The sequence below is a fragment of the Ilyonectria robusta genome (genome assembly GCF_021365365.1).
Source record: "Ilyonectria robusta strain PMI_751 chromosome Unknown BGZ61scaffold_17, whole genome shotgun sequence".
NCBI classification, from domain to species: domain Eukaryota; kingdom Fungi; phylum Ascomycota; class Sordariomycetes; order Hypocreales; family Nectriaceae; genus Ilyonectria; species Ilyonectria robusta.
In genome coordinates, this window is record NW_025764451.1 from 51,976 (window position 1) to 68,138 (window position 16,163).

General features: G+C 49.3%; 6 protein-coding genes across 6 annotated transcripts; 4 read left to right on the top strand and 2 right to left on the bottom strand.

The window, feature by feature from the left end:
- Positions 1–1,122: 1,122 nt before the first annotated feature.
- BGZ61DRAFT_496129 (major facilitator superfamily domain-containing protein) lies at positions 1,123–2,595 on the top strand (the record flags this gene model as incomplete). Its single annotated transcript, XM_046250978.1, has 1 exon — positions 1,123–2,595. The coding sequence occupies one exon, from the start codon at positions 1,123–1,125 to the stop codon at positions 2,593–2,595; it is 1,473 nt and encodes a 490-aa protein (XP_046100964.1).
- Positions 2,596–3,328: 733 nt separating this feature from the next.
- Positions 3,329–5,485, top strand: BGZ61DRAFT_358961 (heterokaryon incompatibility protein-domain-containing protein; the record flags this gene model as incomplete). Its single annotated transcript, XM_046241021.1, has 1 exon — positions 3,329–5,485. One exon carries the CDS (start codon positions 3,329–3,331, stop codon positions 5,483–5,485), a length of 2,157 nt encoding a protein of 718 aa, XP_046100965.1.
- A 1,010-nt stretch (positions 5,486–6,495) lies between these two features.
- Positions 6,496–7,134, bottom strand: BGZ61DRAFT_550839 (Isochorismatase-like protein; the record flags this gene model as incomplete). The annotated part of the gene is made up of 1 exon (XM_046255485.1): positions 6,496–7,134. One exon carries the CDS (start codon positions 7,132–7,134, stop codon positions 6,496–6,498), a length of 639 nt encoding a protein of 212 aa, XP_046100966.1.
- A 765-nt stretch (positions 7,135–7,899) lies between these two features.
- BGZ61DRAFT_395314 (uncharacterized protein) lies at positions 7,900–13,006 on the top strand. The gene is made up of 15 exons (XM_046242922.1): positions 7,900–8,062; positions 8,129–8,289; positions 8,340–8,565; positions 8,615–8,674; positions 8,722–9,021; positions 9,076–9,238; positions 9,301–9,425; positions 9,483–9,753; positions 9,805–10,263; positions 10,317–11,080; positions 11,139–11,381; positions 11,461–11,905; positions 11,952–11,983; positions 12,037–12,232; positions 12,294–13,006. The coding sequence occupies exons 1-15, from the start codon at positions 7,982–7,984 to the stop codon at positions 12,902–12,904; spliced, it is 4,137 nt and encodes a 1,378-aa protein (XP_046100967.1). The 5' UTR covers positions 7,900–7,981; the 3' UTR covers positions 12,905–13,006.
- Positions 13,007–13,222: 216 nt separating this feature from the next.
- On the bottom strand, positions 13,223–13,835 carry BGZ61DRAFT_520034 (uncharacterized protein; the record flags this gene model as incomplete). Its single annotated transcript, XM_046252428.1, has 2 exons — positions 13,465–13,835; positions 13,223–13,412 (listed from the first exon to the last, which is right to left on the bottom strand). Exons 1-2 carry the CDS (start codon positions 13,770–13,772, stop codon positions 13,223–13,225), a joined length of 498 nt encoding a protein of 165 aa, XP_046100968.1. The 5' UTR covers positions 13,773–13,835.
- Positions 13,836–14,780: 945 nt separating this feature from the next.
- On the top strand, positions 14,781–16,162 carry BGZ61DRAFT_456335 (N-acyl-phosphatidylethanolamine-hydrolyzing phospholipase D). The gene has a single exon (XM_046246503.1). The coding sequence runs from the start codon at positions 14,846–14,848 to the stop codon at positions 16,010–16,012; it is 1,167 nt and encodes a 388-aa protein (XP_046100969.1). The 5' UTR covers positions 14,781–14,845; the 3' UTR covers positions 16,013–16,162.
- The last annotated feature ends 1 nt before the right edge of the window (position 16,163 follows it).

Here is a 16,163-nt window from a genome sequence, read left to right on the forward strand (position 1 = left end):
TCTTATGTTTATTATCTCACAGACTTATTTCACGTATTTTAGAAATGCCTCAAAGAATATGTACGTCTTGTCTACTTCCGTATTGATTGTCCTTCCAAATCAATTGCTAACAGATCCCACGTTCTTGGTTGCAATTCCATGTCACCTCTGAATATTGTTACAGATTCACAGACATGTGCTTGAACAGAGTTTTTCCACTATCTAGAATGGCTTTGATCAAGCATCTTGTAGGGCTCCATCATGGTTGGAGATCCGTGAGACTTCACCAGAGGAGTTGAGTTTATTTGCTTCAGGATCCTAGCCAAAAACGTGCGGTCAATACTCGGATCATGAAGCCGAAGGTCATGAAATTTCAGACTGACTGGACTTAATCAGGCCTATTGATTCGTCATTGCTTCCTTTGAGGTCGTACGAGTCATGTAGACAAATCTTACCGTCAAGGAACAGGCTTGGGAGCCTCGCCACGTGGGTTTCGTATAGGGAGTCCTTTCTTTTCACGGCCAACCTATCCACTTGGGAAGTAAATCGCAGGCATTGGGATCCGTCAACCCATTCACTTGGGTCTTTGGTCGCGGATATGAACCACTTTTGTTATCTCCTTGCACTTATACGGAGCCGGTAGTGGATCTCGAAATGTGGAGTTCGGCCGATGGCCAAGGCACATGGCGCATATGTAGCGTTTAATAGGCCAACTCGGATACCGGTCGCCGAAAGAGACAGGCATTGGCACCAGTTCTCCGGATCCAGTTCCACCTTGACGTCGTCACCTTGGCCAGAACGGGAGCCAAAGGTTGCAGAGCACGGCATATCGGCACCGGCGACGAGTTCCAGAGACGTGGGTATGAGGATTTGGGATTGAGTGTGTAGGAGCTTGTGAGGATGTCGCGTGCTATAAAGATCTCCAGAGTAGTCGCTTGTCTTAGAGCCATTGACCGAGACCCAGCAGCCAAGTCACTACGCCGCACACTTCTCTCCTTGTTTGTATCAACGGTTCAAATTCAATCGACGGTAAATACACCTTTTGCCCCTCATTGAGAGACAGACCTTTCCTGGGAATCAGCAAAAATGGCCGAGAAGCAGTTGGACACTGTCGAGATCTCCAATGCCGACAACAAAGGCACCATGGAGCTCTCGAGTCCCACAGACCCCGAGAGTTTGCCAACAGAGCTATCAAGCCAACAAAAACTCTCAGATCTCTTCACCATCATGTGTGCTGGCGCAGCCCTCATCTCGGACGGATACCAGAACAACTTGATGACCATGTCCAACGTCCTGTTCAGGAAAGAGTATCCCGATGAATACAATTCGACTGTCAGCACTCGCGTGTCCAATGCTCTGTTGGTCGGTGAGGTTATTGGTCAGGTTGTCATCGGTCTCACCTGCGACTACATGGGCCGCAAGACAGCTATCGTGGCCACGACGCTCTGCATCGTCCTTGGCGGCATCTTGGCCTGTGCATCCAATGGAAGCACCGTCTCAGGCATGTTCTGGATGATGACAGTCGCCCGTGGTATTGTTGGTTTCGGTACAGGCGGCGAGTATCCTGCTAGCAGTGTCTCTGCCTCTGAATCAGCCAACGAGCGTGCCCTCAACCGCCGCGGTCCCATCTTCATCCTCGTCACCAACCTGCCTCTGTCATTCGGTGGGCCGTTTGCTGTTTCAGTCTTCATGATTGTACTCTCAGCTGCCGGTACCGGCCACCTCAATGTCGTGTGGCGCGTGTGTTTCGGCATTGGTATCCTCCTGCCTCTGACTGTCTTCTACTTCCGAATTCGCATGCTCAACTCGAAGCTGTACCGTCGCGGCGCCATCAAGAAGCATGTACCATATAAGTTGGTCCTGAGTTACTACTGGAAGACTCTTATCGGAACGTGTGGCGCCTGGTTCCTCTACGACTTTGTCACCTTCCCCAACGGCGTTTTCTCCGGAACTATTCTGGCCTCCGTGGTGCCCACTGGGGGTAACACTCTGCTTCATACGGCTGAGTGGCAGCTGTTGCTTGGTGCACTTGCGCTGCCTGGTGTTTTCCTGGGTGCTTATATGTGTGACCGCGTTGGCCGGAAGTACACAATGATGATCGGCTTTGCTGGTTATCTCGTCTTTGGACTCATCATCGGCTGCGCCTACGACAAGATCATCAAGATTGTGCCTCTTTTCGTCATCTTTTACGGTCTCATGCAGAGCTCCGGCAACATGGGTCCTGGTGATATGCTTGGTCTTCTCTCATCTGAGAGTTACGCCACCAGTGTCCGTGGAACTTGCTACGGCATCAGCGCTGCCTTGGGCAAGACTGGAGCCGCTATCGGAACCCAGGCCTTCACTCCGATTCAGACCAACCTCGGAAAGAAATGGACCTTTATCATTGCTGCCATCTGCGGTGTCGTTGGTATCCTGGTCACCTACTTCTTTGTGCCTGATGTCACCGGCGAGGATCTGTCCAAGAACGACGAGAGGTTCCGCGCATACCTCGTCGCGAACGGTTGGGATGGAGAGATGGGCGAGGATGATCTGCAGGGGCTTGCTGATGATGTCCAGCTGCCCAGTGGAGTCGATGATGCGAGTAATGAGAAGGTTGCGAAGTCTGAGTCCAAGTAGAGGTCTCGCTTTTGGGATGGACGGTTCAAATGAAATGAGAAGAAATACCATGGATGGAACGTACAATTAGCAATTCTAGTTGAATATTACTGAGATAGTGTGGTGGCAGAAAGAAAGAGAACCTACAGATTCTACAGCCAGGTAAATCATAGTTCAGTTGCTATCTTAAGAGAACCATGGTCTTGAAATAAGGGTGCTAGATCTTCCGGTCCCAGCAAACCGAAGTGCCAGACCCCCGTTGTGCATTCTATACGTAGCAGTGGAAAAAAGCAGCCGCTATTTTAGAAACGACATTGTTACCAAAAGACCCAATGATCTTATGCATTTCCGTTACATCGTTGTGATTGGACGCACCGCCATAACCGCATTTCTTCATGTTTCGAGTGTGACGTGAGTGATTGTGGTTTCTTGTGTTTGTTTGAGCATTGTACAAAATGAATGCGATAAATGCTGACCTTGCATGACCTGGGTGGTATGCCTTGCGTGCTGCCTCGTCCAAATAGGGATATTCGAGAAAGCCTTGCAATGCTCAGCCACGATGTGAATAAGCCGGTGCCTTGATGGAACCCCATGTGAGAATAAAACTGCGCCATTTAATTGCAAAGCTCATCACACACTGTTTCGGGGTCGCTTTAAAGTGTACACCAACTCCGCACTACTTACTCCGCCAGACTGGAGCATCTGGTTCTTATCTTCCACCGTATCACCCAAGCCTCTGCTCCACGTTAACAAGATGTCTGGGGATGCCGGTTTTACTCACGATAGTGAGGTTTATCCCTATTACCACAATAATAGGGTCAACCCCAATGACACAATGATGGATGAGGCAATATCCAAGTCAATTTACAAACCACTCGACGTCACCAAAGAGGAAGTTCGCCTTCTAGTTCTGCACCCGCCGCTGGTAGCTGATTCAACCCTACGATGCACTCTCTTGCATACCGGATTTGCTTCCCCTTCAATTAACCCACCGACTATTCCGTCCTACGAAGCGTTGTCCTATGTGTGGGGTGACCCGAATTTCTGCATGCCGATTCGGCTCAACAACAAAGAGGTTTGGGTCACCCCGAACTTGGCATACGCTCTTTCAACCCTGAGACATCAAGGCGGAGATAGAGTACTCTGGGTTGACGCCCTCTGCATTAATCAATTAGACACCGCGGAGCGTGCCCACCAGGTCACGCTCATGCGAAAGATCTATTCCCGGTGTCAGCGAGACCTGGCCTGGGTGGGACCTACATTGGATGTTGATTGCAGCGAAGAAGATTTTGGTTACTATCAACCAATGATTGTCAAAGCAATGAAGTTGATGGACCGAATTGTTCACCGAGACGCACAAACACTGATGTCCCTCGAGGGCCGCTACAAGTCACGTAAAAGGGCAAGAGCCCCCGGAACTTCAGAGACAACAATGCAGGTCGATCGCCGCGAAACAAGACAATTGAATTGGCTCTTCAAAGAGTTGTGCTTTTGGGAACGCGTTTGGATCGTCCAGGAGTTGTCCTGCGCGCCGCGTCTGACCCTGGTGTGTGACGGAGCCGAACTGGAATGGGAATCATTATCCTTATTTTTGAGAGATGAGCCCTACTTCGACGCCTTCCACGCAGTTGGCGACTTATATGGTCTGACTAGCAATCATCACGTATTCCGAGAATGCTTCGTCAACGTGAAAATAATCGAGGATCAGCGTGAGAGAGTACAGGCTTGTCTCGATAAGAGCCACGCGGCGGACGGAAGTTCATCAACCTTGATAGATGTCCTGGCTCGATTCCGACGCATGAAGTCAACAGACCCGAGAGACAGAATTTACGCGTTACTTGGGTTAGTAACCCAAGACCACGGCATCAAGGTTGACTATACGAAATCTATCAGAGATCTATATAGGGAAGTCACTGCCTCGCTAATCAATCTCTCGGAGAATTTGGATCCCATTTGCCAAAGTCCATTCGAGTTAACGAGAGGGCCCCTCGCACTCTGCGCTCCTGGAGACCGGGCGTTGTCGCCATCAAGGGGTGAGCCCGTTGTGGCTCTGCCGTCCTGGACTGCCGAGTTCAACGTCAACAGGCAGTCGAGCCCCCAACCCGTTTCAGTCCTGTTTGCACAACGCGATATATTCAATGCAGGGAAAGCAAACTGCGAAGTACCATGTCGACTCCTTGGCAACAGTCAAGAGACATTGGTACTCAGAGGTAGCGCCGTGGGATGCATCGGACACATACGCCCCCAAGATTTTGATAGTGGGGAGTCGGCGTCGCAAGTCATGCAGAATTATCTGGAGAAAGATGTTCTTGATGATACTAGCCGTTATCTTTACGAGCCGAACCTCGGTGTGGGTGCGCCAAAACTATCCGAAACTGCGTTTCAAGCCTTCTGGCGCACCATGGCCAGGGATTGCACATCACCGCCAAGGATGCGTCGTCTACTGAAACCGGAAATTGCAGCACTAACTATCTCCAATGAAAGGGATCTTAAATCAGGAGAGGAAATTCGGACTTGTCGCTCCACAGCTAGCAATAACACGACATCTGCTTTCACCTACAATGATGACGCGGGGGAGAGCGAGGCATCTTTCGAAGTGGACGATGGACCAGTACAACTTAAACTCACCAGGTTGCCCTACGACAAACAGGACTTCATGTTCGCCATGTGCCACAATGGAGTTTATGTTCTCACGCGTCCGTATGTCAAAGAAGGGGATATCGTTGCGGTTGTGGATGGTGGAAAAGTCCCCGTCATTCTTCGCAAGGTTAAAGAAGATGAGACCGACAACAACCTCGGGACTGTTTACCACTTCGTGGCTGTCGCATATGTGCATGGGTTCATGGATGGCGAGGCCGAGGACGGTGTTACTGAGGGTTGGCTGAAGAAGGAGGACTTTGCAATTGCGTGACCTAGATTGGGAAAGATTCAGTTCATCACAAATGGGTACTTCCGAAGAAAATAAATTTAAACCCCTCCCTAAAACTCGAGCCAAAGCTGAGATAAGGTCACAACGCGCGACGGCAAACGAAGTTGAATACACACTAATCTCGGCGCCCACTTACCCAGTCCTTATTGTTACGTATTGCACCCAAATTTACTACAGCTGTAAATTATCCACTGCATCGCTTTAATCTCTCTTCGGACATTGACCAGCAGTAAGAGTATAGACCAAATACCCCAAGGATGGTTTCCATAGCAACACCGGCCTGGTGGTCTAGCGGTAGTAAGTTACCTCAACGCCACGCAGATATCGCCCATTCAATTCTAACAATCCTCCAGTGATTGATGCTTCGGGAATTAATCCCCATTCTCCCAGAGAAAATGTGTCAGGTCCCGGGTTCAATCCCCGGCCAGGCCCTACTTTTTGCTGTCTTTTTGGGGGTTGTTGGCCGTCAGGGTGTGTAGGAGAGACAATTGTGTACTGCTGATCGCCCTTCCGCCAGAGCCGATGTGGGGATATTGTGCGAATCCTTCTTGGCAATGGAAAGAGCCTATTCTATCTCTGGATTCTTTTTGGCCGTGAAATAACAGTAGCTTGAGTTCGATACCGTGCCGAGACACTTATGAATACTTAGGGACCAAATCCGAGGGAGTATGTCCAGCCACGATCCTCCACAAAACGCCGAAGTCAAATCTCCTTTCCACCAAGGTGAGAAATGACAATTGACAGGATTTAGAGTGTCAAACTCTCCATCATTCTGTTCGTAGGTCACCAGTGCGAGAACGGATGGAGTGCACAATGTCCAGGAAGAGTCAAGCCACAATGTGGAGATACGAAGCACGTTGTAGTCATTTGATGCAGTGGCGGTGTAAGCATCTGAAACAGTGGATCAGCCATACCGTGCTCCTCGTGCGCAGCCGATAGACTATGGCCAAGGGCAGAACCAAGAAATACAAAGAAATCAGCCATCGAATCATTTAATCCCTTGTCCTGGCCTTAGCATATTCCTCCTGAAACACAGAAGCAGTTGTGACATATCCCCTCGACGGTATCAACTTCTCAACTACCACTTCATGGACATCCTGATCCCGATCGGCACACGCATCGGAAATGACCGACACAACAAATTCAGCGTCCGTTGCGGTGATTGCTGTTCTCAACACGCATCCCGAAGTGCTTAGGCCGGTGAGAATGAGTGACTTGATTCCCTTCTCATGCAAGAACTCCTGGAGGCCAGGCGACTTGAGAGCGGATACATGCCCGGGTGTCCTTGTGAATGTAGGCTCATCCTGACTGAAGTCCTGAAGCAGCTGAGGCGGCTCTTCGACACCTCCTGATTTCATATCGCCCATAATACTGCTCAACCTTTCAGCGCCTTTGCAAGTTGGAAATGTGACAGCGTCCACGTTGATGAGAGCGTGAATGACAACAATGCCCTGGGACTTTGCCCACGTCCTCATCCGCGCCGCGATTTCTAAGGCCGCTGGTGCCTTTGGCCCACCAGCCATTTTAACAAACATGGAATGGAAGTCCAACAGGAGTAATGCCGTTTTTGCATGCCCGTAGTAGCTCGGCGTGGTGGGGTCGCCAGAAAGTGAAGCTGCGGCTTCTGGCATGGTAACGTTTTGCTTTGATGGTCGAAGATAAAAGAACGGTATATCCTGTGATTTTCTAAGAAGATGTTTCCGTAGCGACCTTTATAATTACTTTCTATATCGATTCGATTCGGTGTTAAGAATTATTGCCGAACTCGGTGCCGACTCGGCAACAGCACCTAATGGGTTCCCTTATCGGGCATACCCACGGCTGCCATGTAACTTAACTTAAGCACATGGGTAGTCTCGTTGTTTCAGGCTTCTGCACATCGCTCACTGAGACTGTATCTATGAATGAGCCATCTCATTCACATTGCTAAGGCGGATTTTATGAACCGGACAAAGGTATCAGCGAATGATAGAGTCGCGCTAATGGTACATGGATTCCCGCCCGTTTGCCTAAAAAAAGAGTATTGTTGATCTGTGCCAGGTACAACAGTCGGAGTGAGATTCACCAATATTCCTGCACTCGCAACTTCCAACGGCAGCTGTGAAGACAGCACAGGAAAGCTGCCTTAGCACTGTCAAAGGGGTGAATGAAACCCGTTCACGTACTGCGCCACCACTATCCTAGATCTCAATTCAATTCATCGACCCGATTTATCCTAACCTCCAACATCTTTTTCGACTTTGCTTCAGTCGGTTCAGCCCATGTCGATGCGCCGAGATGCTCATTGGTGACGTCAAGTCCGACTCAGCCGCACTTATTAGGTAGGCTGTGTCAGCCACCGTCTCACAAGGCGAGCTGCTTTAATACCTCACAGACTAGGCTACCAGCATTCCCCCGCCTTTTAGTCCAGCGACCAAGATCAAACAACATAAAATTGGGTATCACGGCGCTTCTTTTCCTGAGCTCAGAGTCGCAAGTATGGGGTTACTGAAGAGGTTGACAGCGAAGTACTCGACGCGAGCCATCCAGCAGCCTGGGGAACAGAGTCGCGAAGGAGAAGTACGCGAGCGCTGATAGAATCTCCTTGCTACCACTGCCCTGACAGGACATACTGACATTTAATAGCAGGTAGCTGATGGAACGAGAAAGGCGGCCGAAAGCCTGAGCGGTGCAACTATCGAACCAGAAGAACCTGAACCACAAGTTACTGAATTGGAGCCTCATGGCTTATTTATTCTCCACCCGATACCCGACACTGAGGTGCCTCGAGTGGACGCAAATGTGGAGTAGGTCTCATCTCCAGGCCCGTCGACCCTCAAACTGACCCAACCTGCAGCATAGTGGCAGTCCATGGCCTGAACGGCAGTGCGAGGAAGACATGGACAGATTCAAAGACAGGAAAGTGCTGGTTGGAGGACTTTCTGCCCTACGCAATTCCAGGATCCAGAATAATGACCTTCGGATACGATTCCAAATTGGCGTTCAGTCGATCAAAAGCAGGAATCGACAGCTTTGCCAGAGACTTGTTGAACCGCCTGAGGATGGTTAGGAAGAGCACTGAAGTACGGCCATATTTATCTGGTGGTGTAAAATTTGTGCTAACAAAAGTAGTCACACGATAGACCTATCGTATTTGTTGCTCACAGTCTGGGAGGCATCGTTGTGAAGAAGGTATGTACACCCGACTCATTGCTTCAAGGGGAGTTTTAACCCGGCAGGCCCTGATCATTGCCCACGAAGCTGGGGATCATTACGGAAGCATTGGACGATCAACTATTGGGATTGCCTTTATGGCTACTCCTCATAGAGGATCCGATCTCGTCCCGTGGGCAAAGGTATTCTCGGACGTCGTCAATCTCGTCACTCTAGGCCAAGGGATCCGAAAGTCCCTTTTGGGCCATCTCGAAGAGAAATCAACCGTGCTTGTCGATATATCTCAGCAATTTGTGCATCGAGCCGCGGATTTGAAGATAATGAGCTTCACTGAACAGCAGTCTGAGCATTCATGGACTACTCTTGTCATACCCCCATACCCATTGAAGGCGATTACACCATACTGATAGGTGGAGTAGATCGTTCCCGAATACTCCGCAGTATTGGGTGTGGCAAACGAGATGGTTTTCCCTTTGAATGCCCATCACCGCAGTATATGCAAGTATCCTTCCAAAAACCAGAATTACCTCTTGGTTGAAGCAGCAATCAAGGAGCTTGCGCAAGTGGGTGATGAGAGAGAATGTAAGATGGTTCATTAATGCCCCTGTCTGTTGCGTTCGACGACTAATGGGCCATCTCTGAAGCGAATGAAGCGAATGCAACACTGAAAAAAGCGGCCAAGAAGCGACAAGAAATCACGCTCCCTGTCAAAGAAACCCCAAGCCCGCCACCACCGCGATCGAGAACCGCAAGCATTGTCAAAACCGTTGTAGGTGTCCCTTATGCTTTAAAGCAAGTTTTGTTCATCTAACTCAATTTCTGCCAGCTCTCCTCCGTTAGCTCCTCGTCCCAGAACACCAGGGCTAGCGACCTGAATTCGAAGAGTATTATCCGTCGATCTTCGGTTCGCGGATCGGCTTCCGCGGTCTTCACCAAGCGGAAAGTCTTAGAAGAGCCAATCTCCATTCGAATAAACGGCCTGAGTAACAAAATCAACAAGCGAGCGGACGGGAAGGAAGTCTTCTCTCACACCCTGATAGTCCCCGCAGACACTCCTTTAGAAAGTCTGGGGAGCATTCTGCTCTCCGAGAAACCGGGTATGCGAGTTCGAGTAAACCCTGCGTTCTAAATGCTGACATTATTCCCAGATCTGAAGCACTGGGCCACCTTCAAGTTTGCAGATTATGGCACAGAAATTGACACAACGTGGCGGGATGTATTCACACATCCTGTCGAAGTGACCTCCGAAAGACCATGCTACGATCTGAAGAAGGGATTGAAAATACACAAAAAGCAGACCATTGCATCTTTTATGAGCAAAGTATTTCCTCATCCAGTCACTGCTAACTTGCGCAATCACGAAGAGGGTGAAATTACACATCTTGATCCCTTTGACAGTGTGTCGTCCGAGTTCATCGACGTCGGTAGAGAGGGGGGTACGAACCTCACAATATCGCTCATGAGAACCATCCGGGTCCCCGAAGACAACTCCAAGTACGAGTTACCGCCAGGACTCGGTCGATTCCCTATCTTCAACATACAGCCTTTCAGTGAGCGATTGCCGACGTCTACGGTTGCCCAGGGTGGTCTTTTCATCCCAATGTATCGTATGTTGATGCTTTTTATTGACTCTTATACAACGCTGATCAAAGGAAAATAGAGATGGAAGCGATGTGGATCAATTTTGACCCAAGTGGCGGAAAGCGCTACGCTGTGCGGCCGTTCCTTGGAGGAGTCAACGGGATCACCGGAGACGGGACCATGTCTGATATGGCGACTCTTCTCCGCCGTTTAAACTCAGTCACTTCTCATCAAGACTACCTTGTTATCCCAGATCAACCGTGGCTCGATGGTATAGCCACCAGTCCGGGCATTGTTAAACAGTTTGTAGCCACTAGCATGACGGCTCCGCGCAGAGCCCGGGCAAAACCTCGAGACATGGCTCAAGACCATCAACAGCAGAATGAAGGTGTGGATCCGGTAGCGAGTGAAGATCAACCGATTGGTGGTACGATAGAATGGCAAGTCACAGGTCAGGATGCCGTTGGTGGACTTCAACTGCAGCTGATTCCAGAATTCGATACGGACATCATATCAGCGTCTTCAGAAGCCGATGTGTATCAAGCTGATCCTGATTCAAAGATCACGTCCTATTCGTGGACGAAATGGGGCTCGGCTGAGTTCTATAACGTCCTCAAAACTCCCAAAGAGCTAGGGTTGAACAACAACGGCACGATTCATGTCAAAGATGTACTTTCAGTGCTGCCGGACCGCCCAAAGCTCGTACGAGACCTGCTTGCTGAATCACCGGAGAAGTTGATAAAATCGAACAGCGTCGAGATTGAGCTCGATTTCAAGCAGGCTCCCATTTGGCATTTCGCTTTTCACCATCCCGGAAGTGACGCTCAAAAATTGTCCATTATTGTAAGTCGCCTGGCGTTGATAAGTTCTCCTCCTTCTTCAGAAGCTAACAGGTCAATAGTGTGATGAGGATGATGAGTGGGATAGAGTTCTAGATGCTGTCCGTGAGAGCCTTGTGCTTCCCAATGGAATATTGTGTATGAAAGGAATAGTCAAAAATGCTTCTCTGATACCTGTGGAGAGCTGGGATACCATGCAATGGATCAAGGACAAGTTCCACTCCAGGGATATGCTTGATCCCATGGATAAGTTCCATAACAAGAACAGCCTCCATCCCGAGGACCACGAATGGATCCTTGTCCTAGTAAGTCCAGTTTGCACACCAGGAAGCCACACCCTTGCTGGTATCACATGGGAAATGCCACTTTCACTGACTCAATTAGGCTTCACCGGAACTAGTCAAGCATCCTAGGTTTTGCTGTGTGAAACCTACAGGCTCGACTACATTGACAAAACCAATTTGCTTGGCATTGAGCGAAACTTCGACGATACTCGACCTCAAGGATATTTTAAAGGACGTTTCGCCTGAGCTGTCTGGCGGCTTTGTGATAGATGAAAACGGCCTTCTGCCAGACGACACAGTCATATTCAGCAGCGCCCGAGAAAAATACCCGCGGCCGGATTTCACCGTCTGGTGTGACTCGAATCCTACATCTAGTCACGATCGCAGGTATCAGATATTTATCAAAACCCTCACGGGCGCCGTACTTGTTTTGGAGGTTGAACCATTTCAAACTGTCCTCGGTTTGAAGAAGCGAATTCACGCCGAGTCGGGCATACCTCCAGACCAACAACGGCTCATTTTCGCGAACACTCAAATGCACGAAGGTGAGTGTTGCCGACACCATTGACCCAGATGTGCTGATTCCAGTAGACCGAATACTTGCTCAGTATGGCATACGTGCGGTAATAATTTCCGTTCCATCAACTCTCAGTGAAGCAATCATTGACCTTTGCAGGAATCGACAGTTCACTTGGTGCTCCGCCTAGCTGGAGGTGGGTATTCGATCCTAGTTATTTACCAGGGTAAGGAACAAAGAGTCTGGTTTTCAGGCCATGAGAAAATGTCTATGGCGAAGGAACAGCTTTCGGAGAAATTGCACATTCCCGTTTGGCAACAAATCTTAACTTGTGAAGGAGAAATTGTTGAAGATAGTGAGCGATCATAATCCCCTGCTCCAGTGTGGAATTTCTTATTCTGACCAATTTTCTACAGCGGAGGATACACGCTCGTATGCCAACAAAGTGGTGACATTGACTCTGGCTCCTCGACCTACGGCCCTTGGAGTTGGTGCTGGAGGAAACATAATTCAACACGTCGAAAGAGACACGTACGATCCCGCTATCTGGGACGTGGCGAACTCAAAGATTCTCAATATTCAGATTATCGATTCAACCACTTTCAAAACGGTAACGGGGCTTGGTCCACCAAAGACGCCAATCTCAGCCCAGACTTACCAGGAAATGGGCCTTCCGTTCTTTGAGCTCTGGCGCGATGAAGCTAAAGAAGACGGGGTTGCTGGTAACTGGGGCTCGCTCCAGGGTGTTGCTCAAGTAGCAAGCCAGAACTCCAAGGGTGATGGAAAGAAAGCAGCGCCCGAGTCCGGTCAAGGCAGTCAATTTGGACTTCTCAGGAGCGGCGTTTGGGGCAAGGTGGGAGCTGATGATTCAACCGTTTCAAATTCCAACGAGGACTTCAAGGAAGTGGGTTTCAAGTTCCCTGTTGTCCTTCTGGACGTAGATGCTACCATCCCAATTTTTAAGAGCATCCTGGACGAGAATTGGGATGAGGGGGAATGGAGCTCTGATGAAGAGGACACAGATTAGATGATTGATTCAAACAAGTCGATTCTGATTTCACGCAAAGTAGTCATCGCATCAGAACTGAGCTGAGAAGTGTAAGATGCATGGTTCGCCATAAGAATAAACACGCCGATATTAGTAGAAATAATTAACAGCCGTAAATATACGGATATCCTGGGTATCCAGGCTTAACAACCGCGGTTCACCATCCAAACCCCTGGCCGAGAGTCATTACCCCAGCCATTGTTCCCGAATGAGTTCCATCTGCCAAGCTAGGGGGGACTCTTTATCAAACGCGACGTGAAGTGCATGTAATATTTTGTGGGCTGTTTCACCTAGTTTCTATTCAGCACCGTCCGAAATATATGAAGAAAGGATTGGCATACGATCGAGAGTGTCGAGCTCGCATATGGAACGCGGAAACCCGTCAATTGGTTTTCCAGTTTTCGGATTATACAATGGCTGTAACTCGGCTGAAAACAGCTTGCGGAAGGCTTTGAAGTTATTAGCACGAATGTCGATATTAAAACTCCTTGATTCAATATATTAGTAGCTGGCGATGACAATACACAGAAGGAGCATACCTTATTTGCATGTATGCGAGGAGGTTCTCGATTTTTGCCAGACGTCCCTCAACCTCTCGGGTTAGTGCATCAATGGCATCGATGGAGGATTGGTGTACATCGCAAGCCGACACATATCCCGGATCGGGAGCTTCCTCTTGACGGACAGAAGGGCATTCGGTATATCCATCAGACAGGTCCTGTTCCTCGCTGCGCATGTGATGCTGCCCTTGGTGGCGCTGCCGTCGAGGGTGCACTCTCCCTCTCCCTGGGAGTGACCGTCGCAGTCGCCTCAGCTCCGGATGATCCATGTTTGAATACGGAGGCATTGTCCGAGGCTCAGAGTGGGGACTCTGGCGAGTGGTAAAGATGCAAGCCGTGAATTAGATGAGGGTACCGTGAAAGGGAGGGATCCCGTCGAGGGGTCTAGATGCAGATAGGTTTATATAATGATGAGCTCTACACCTTGAAGGTTCAAGGCCACCTCTACGGGTTCCATTCTGGTCGGGCTATTTCCATGCGATGCCAACAAAATTCAAGGACCTTTACAGCTCCTCAACGTTCTTTCCATTTTTGAGAGAGATTTTTCGCATCGTCCCAGGCCTTCAAGGTGGCAAGGTTACGTTCGATTGCATTGTCGGTCGTGATCATCCTGGTGACGCTTCCACCCTCACACAAAAGCTCCACGTTTAACGTTTCGGGTAACCATGGTGCATCGCCGTGGACCTGGTTCCCTCACACATGGAGTACACCACACTGGCCTCATGTGTGCCTAAAGATGATCGACAAATAGTTTGTGCAAGCCAAACCTACAGGGCGTAAATTACCCAAATTGGCGATATCTGCCACTATTAGTGGACTACAAAATAATACCAGACGTTATGTCCACAAAGCGCTGGGAGGTTGACGAACTCAGACAATGTTAGAACAGGTGCAGACGAAACATGTATTTTCTCAGTGGACTTTTATTAGACTCCAATCTGTTCAACCCTATCAACTAACAATGACGTTTGTGCCGACGATGCCCGAACCTTCCATATGCAGCATTTCATCCGGGTGGTCTAAATTCCGCTCCGGTGGTTATGCCTAATGGGCCCTCGGAGTCACATTCACCTGCTGTGTATTTAAGTTCAGATTAGTGATCAGTTACAAAGGGTGCGCGTCATATTCTTGAAAGCGATTGCTTTGGCGAATGCGATGCTTGAGCGAATGCGAGGTTTTAGCGAATCCGATCTGGAAGTAGCGGATAATAATCGAGTTGGCTGAAAAGCGGGGTCACATTTGCTAATATATTGCGTGTTGCCTCGCGTGGTTCTGGAATATCTGCTCAGTACATACTCACGTCTGGCTAATACTCGAGCCTTTCACATCCGGTCGTCATTTATACCATTAAATCCGGTTCATGTACACAATGCCTACTCGCATCACCGTAACCTCGCGTCCCAAAGACGCATCTCTGAATCCACCAGATCATTGGATCGGCAACCCTCCCACTCAGTTCAAGAATCCATGGCCATCATTCCGGCAGAAGCACTCGCTGGAAAGCATACTGCGCGTGCGATTTGGCCGCGATAGGAACTTTGTGCCAGTGCCTGAAGATAAAAGCGAGCTCGTTCAGACCCAGAATCCCGATTGGGGGGCAGGAAAACATGGCCTCAGAGTCACCTGGATCGGACATGCCAGCTTCTTCGTCGAGACAACACCTAGCCAGGATCAGAAACGAGGTATCCGAATGCTCATCGACCCCGTATTTTGTCAAAGAATGGGTCCAACAAGTTTTACTGGGCCAAAACGCTTCATAGATCCACCATGCCGGCTAGGAGATGTGCCTGAAGTAGATGTTGTTTGCATAAGCCACAATCACTACGACCATCTGGACTTGGATGCGATCAATACTCTCTACTTTGACAAGCGACGGGCGCAACCCCTGCATTTCGTTTGTGGACTGGGCACTAAGACCTGGTTTGTCAGCTGCGGTATCCAAGAAGAGCATGTCACGGAGATGGACTGGTGGGATGAGGCTGAGGTTGTCGTCGAAGCCGTGGGATCTCTTAAACTTGTATGCACACCCAGTCAACACTCAAGTAGACGAAGCGCTTGGGATGACTGCAAAATGCTGTGGTGCTCGTTTGTTATCGAGGATCTCGGCTCAACACCGAGCAAAAGGCTCTATTTCGCCGGAGACACAGGCTACCGCTCTATTACAGAAGACGACATTGCCACAGGAAAGGACATAAGCCAACTACCACGATGCCCTGTGTTTGCGGATATAGGTGCGAAATACGGGCCATTCGACTTGGCGCTCTTGCCTATTGGTTGCTACAATCCGCGAACCTTTATGTCTGGGGACCACTGCTCGCCCGAGGACTCTATAGAGATCCACGTGGATATCAAGAGCAAGAAGAGCTTGGGTATGCATTATGGCACTGTGAGAGGAGGACTCAGTGCCCAATACGAAGATGTGCGGGAACCACCAAAGGCATGGAAGGAGGCGTGTGAAAAACGCGGGCTTAGGTGGGATGAGGAGATCTTTCTATGCAACATCGGTGAGACGGTTATAATTGAGTAAGTAGAATTATAGTGCGACTATTTCGTATATTTTCCTCCGTCTCATCCTTTCAAAAGCTCGTGCCCTTACATCTCTCTATCTTTAACATACCTACCGGCGCTACCGCTAGGAAGTACCTTCTTTCTTGTGTGATTTACGTAATACTATCAGA

Coding starts and splice junctions, on each gene's coding strand:
- BGZ61DRAFT_395314 (XM_046242922.1), top strand. CDS start 7,982: ATGGGGTTACTGAAGAGGTTGACAGCGAAGTACTCGACGCGAGCCATC. Junction 10,264..10,316: donor TCTTTTCATCCCAATGTATC/GTATGTTGATGC, acceptor AAAGGAAAATAG/AGATGGAAGCGATGTGGATC. Junction 12,233..12,293: donor AGGAGAAATTGTTGAAGATA/GTGAGCGATCAT, acceptor AATTTTCTACAG/CGGAGGATACACGCTCGTAT.
- BGZ61DRAFT_456335 (XM_046246503.1), top strand. CDS start 14,846: ATGTACACAATGCCTACTCGCATCACCGTAACCTCGCGTCCCAAAGAC.